The sequence below is a fragment of the Dufourea novaeangliae genome, unplaced genomic scaffold (assembly GCF_001272555.1).
Source record: "Dufourea novaeangliae isolate 0120121106 unplaced genomic scaffold, ASM127255v1 scaffold18, whole genome shotgun sequence".
Classification (NCBI taxonomy): domain Eukaryota; kingdom Metazoa; phylum Arthropoda; class Insecta; order Hymenoptera; family Halictidae; genus Dufourea; species Dufourea novaeangliae.
The window spans coordinates 807,469-811,792 of NW_015373888.1; the positions used below are offsets into that span (position 1 = coordinate 807,469).

At 48.2% G+C, this 4,324-nt stretch overlaps 1 protein-coding gene across 1 annotated transcript; it reads right to left on the reverse strand.

Annotated features, from left to right (window-relative positions):
* Positions 1 to 1,466: 1,466 nt before the first annotated feature.
* LOC107185371 (fork head domain-containing protein FD4) lies at positions 1,467 to 2,696 on the reverse strand. The gene has a single exon (XM_015573040.1). The coding sequence runs from the start codon at positions 2,694 to 2,696 to the stop codon at positions 1,467 to 1,469; it is 1,230 nt and encodes a 409-aa protein (XP_015428526.1).
* Positions 2,697 to 4,324: the final 1,628 nt, after the last annotated feature.

Below are 4,324 nucleotides of genomic sequence, written 5' to 3' on the forward strand. Positions count from 1 at the left end.
CCATGGGAACAGAAACTTTATTCAACACGAATTTCGATCAGTTCCGCTCTGAGAATCACGAGAGAGACAGGTTGACAATATTTGTATTACGTTTATGTGTTTGTGCGATGGATCTTTTTTTTTTAAAAAAAAATTGAAACGTTGCTCGGTTGCTCACTCGTTTGTATCCAACATTTGGATCGTCGCGATACATTTCGATTATACGTAAGCACGTATACATTGGTACATATACATACGTTACATACATACAGAAGGGGTGGGATGGGGTGGGTCGGAGTATTCGCGTGGAATATTACCTTCGTACACGTTTATACTGTTCGAAACGATTCGAGGGGAGGGGGACGATAATAAAGACGATCTATCATTAAACTTTCAACTATTTTATATTACACTTTGAACAGCCGCGGTCCGCTTTCAGTCTGATGCAACCACCCCGCATTGGAATTTCATATACGAGCTTGCACCGCGTGCGATATTGCGGATCCAGCGAGACACACATCACCGTCTCGTTGGCCTCACCCCTATTTACAAGAATCTCGTAACTCGCGGGTAGAATCCCACGATTGGCACATATCGCATCGATTTCTTCGATCGACATTTTTTCTTTTTTTTTTTTCTTTTCTTACAGAATACCAGTCACCTGCGTCGACCTTTCACGATGATATTTACATACCTAGTTTCTTTAGTTTCGAATTTAAAAAGAGTTTATCGATCTGACTGTATCTTTTAGTCCCCAGGAATTCTTCCATGAATTTCCATTAATTATTAATCGTTTAAAATACAGCGTGAAAGGTTTTTCGTGTCTAACTCGTCGAAACGTTTCGGTCATGTGGAATTCTACACACGAATTTCAATGTTACATTACTTCCCTTACACATTTATTTTATACAGTACACAGATTATTCTTCTCCTAACACATGTTTCTGATACATGGGATTCAAGTGCACCGGCCTCCGAACTAAACCGCCGAAACATCCCCGTGGAAACCGATCGGGCACAAATCGGAGGGGGAGATTGATTGTAATTCGTTGCTGAAGCCGGGACCGAGGAATCAAGATCGCCCGTGTCGGAGATATTGCACCGCGAGTCGACTCTAAATTCAATTTCGCCGGCGGAATGGCAATATGTACAGTCAATTATACTAACATCCCGGATCCGAGCTTGTTGGTTAGGTTTTCGTCGGAGGAACTCGAGGGTCTCGATTTGGCACGACTAGGTAGCACCCCAGGCCACGTTCTTCACGCAAAATTTCTAGCCAATGGGTATCCTCTACGTGTTTCGTTTCATCAACGAAAACCATCCCCAAGAGAATCGAACGAAAAGAATTCAACTCGTCACCATGGTCACTTCTCCCGAGTTTCCATCGATAGTCTGCATCAAAGATCGTCCGAAATCGCGGATTAAACGACGTAACCCAAGCACGTGTCGCGGGACCAGGACACTTTCCACGGTTCTCCAGGACCCCATTAGACGCTGGACCCGGTACTCGATGTAGCTGGTATGTAGTAGCTCCTAGCTTGCAAGTGACTGTGCAGGTGTAGGCCAGAGATCTGTTGACTCGCGTTCTGGATACCCTGATTGGTCCAATGGCCGGCGGACGAGACGACGATCTTCGAGTCGGGGCTGACCGACGGTGTGTTGGGCGACGGAAGGGCGTTCGTCTCGGCGACAACGTCCACGTCCACGTCCTCCTCGTCCTGATCCGGCTCCTGGAGATCGTGCAGCTCATCCTCGCTACAGCTGAACCGTCTCGATTTCACTGGCCTGAGATCGGATTCGATCTGATGCTGATCATCGGGCGCTAGAAGTGACGCGACGTCGAACTGTCTCTTCCTCGACGGTTGAAACGACGATTGTCTTAGGGATTGATTCTGAAACGTTTGCTGTTGGTTCTGTTGCTGTTGTTGTTGATGATGAGGGTGATGATGATGAGGCGACCAGAGTCCGGGTATAGGCTGCGTGGCTACCGGTGGGCCAATGGCCGCTGGCGGTGGAGGAGTAGCTGGCAACGGCGGCGGACTTGGACTGTCTGGCTCCTCGTCGACGGCCAATCCCATGTGTCTGCGGACTTTCCTCTGTGCCTTGCGTCTTCGAAAATCGCCGCGACGGAAATCTTCCAAATTAGCCGGGTGAATCGCCCAATAGTGTCCCTTGCCGTTCGCGCTTCTACCGGATTTAACGAAACAGTCGTTGAGGGAGAGATTGTGCCTGATCGAGTTCCTCCAGCCTGGGCCTCGTGTACGGAAGTAAGGATAGTGTTCTAGGATGTGTTGATAAATGTCAGAGAGCACGAGCTTCTTTTCCGGCGACGATAATATCGCCATGGCGATCAGACCGATGTAACTGTGCTGGGGTTTCGGTTCCTCTGGTATCCGTTGATGATGTGGATGCAACAGAGCCATTGATAGAGCTAATCTACTGGGGTAACCAGCCGCTGCTGCAGCCGCCGGGTACAGGGGTAACGGAGCCGGAAATCCAGGACCCATTCCCAGATGGGTCGGAGCGGTGGAAGGCGGAGGACCGACACCTGGATGCTGGGGATGCAACTGTTGGGCGAGTCGCAATCTTTCCGCCATCGCGTAATGGTACAACTGGAGACGGTAATGTTCCAGGCCGGGCAAGAAACCCGCCATAGGGTTACCCAAACCGACGGCCAGGGGTTCCTTCGCCGGCGGTGGGCTCTCGTTGCTACACATGTTGATTGTATATCTCTCACGTAAAACTGTCTTTGCTAACCTTCCGATCCCCTTCCCCCCCGTGATATTTCCCAGAAAAATCGATCACTTTGCTGTCTTGCGCCTACACGTTTCACAGAACCCCTTCCCCCCCCCCGTGATATTTCCCAGAAAAATCGATCACTTTGCTGTCTTGCGCCTACACGTTTCACAGTAAACTTTCACGAATCGTTTTCCTTGCAACGCATCGATACAACGATAATATTACGAAGGATCGTGTCTGTGTTGTATGTCACTGGTCAATCCACAGGGCACGAAATGTCCTTCGATGGGCCGGAGGCGAGTCCGTCTGTCGAAACGTGATTACAGATTGGCTGTCCGTGTACGCGATCGATCGCGGCTCCGATGTTTTCCAACGGTTTTCAGGCTGTTTGTCACGATGCGCTTCGAGCGACCGACTGGTCATGATTTACGATTCGGCCGTCTGCCAGGAGAGAGCACCGATGGCTTCTCCCCACTAGAAAACGTGGAGGGTAAGGGAGGGGGGAGAGACGACAAGCTCCGCCCGTTTACCCAGAACGGAGCGCGGGTTCCAGCCTGGAAACCAGAACCGGCGTACCGATTCTCCGACCAATAAGCACCGAGAGGGCGGCCGAAGATGGAACCCTCTGCCATCCGCCACACCTACCACGATGGATATTGATCCTGAATACCGTAAACTACCGTCGGTGGCGGTGGTGGTGACGGCGTCGCCTTGTCATGGTGCTCTCTAGCCCGTTGTCTCTTATCGGGCAGGCTACCAGGCTCGATATCATAGCCGATCCGGCGAGAGAACCACCGACACGCATTTTCTCCATCGACTCGAATTTTCACGGAAATGCTTAGACGGTTCTGATAGTGGGCAACGGTTTGTTTCGAGGGTGGTGATAGATATCGAATGAGAACCAGTGGTAAATCATTCTTGTTGACTTATCTGCGTTTGGTGGAAGGTACTTGACTGAATTTTTTACGGTTCTGGAACTGGTACGGATTTTTTCATGGGAGTTGGTTTTCTCTAGTGGAATTGCGGTAATGTCTCGATGAGTGCGACGTACTCGAGTCCACTTCGGAGCATTCATGGCAAGACGGAAAGAGTTTCAGTCCCGTAAAAATTTGTTATTTACCCGAGGACGAGCTTCTGCTTAGTTTCTTTTTACTCACTTTTTATTGATTCTACAGACCTCCCCCCCCCCCCCAGTGGTGGGAATAATGCCATTGCTCCTGTCGCATTCATCGAGGGAATCACTGTATCGTTATTTAATTTGTGTTGTGAATTTACATTGTGAGAGCTAAACTGAGTAAACATATTTTGTTCGGACAGGAAATGGCAGATGATGAGTAAAAGATATCAAAGTTGCTGTTTATTATTCATTCAAACGAATATAAGAATTATGAATTGTGGATGAATTAGTATATCTATAAACGGTCAAGCAAGTATTTCATCGAAGAAACATCAGAAGTGTATCTTTGTGTATCTGTTCTGTCAATAAGCTACTTAAACTTATCTTTTTATTATGGTACATTTACTCTGTATTTATTTACTTAATATCGACTATGCAAACATAATTATGCCCATTGTACGAACCGAAGAATTTTCGATTTGAATTACA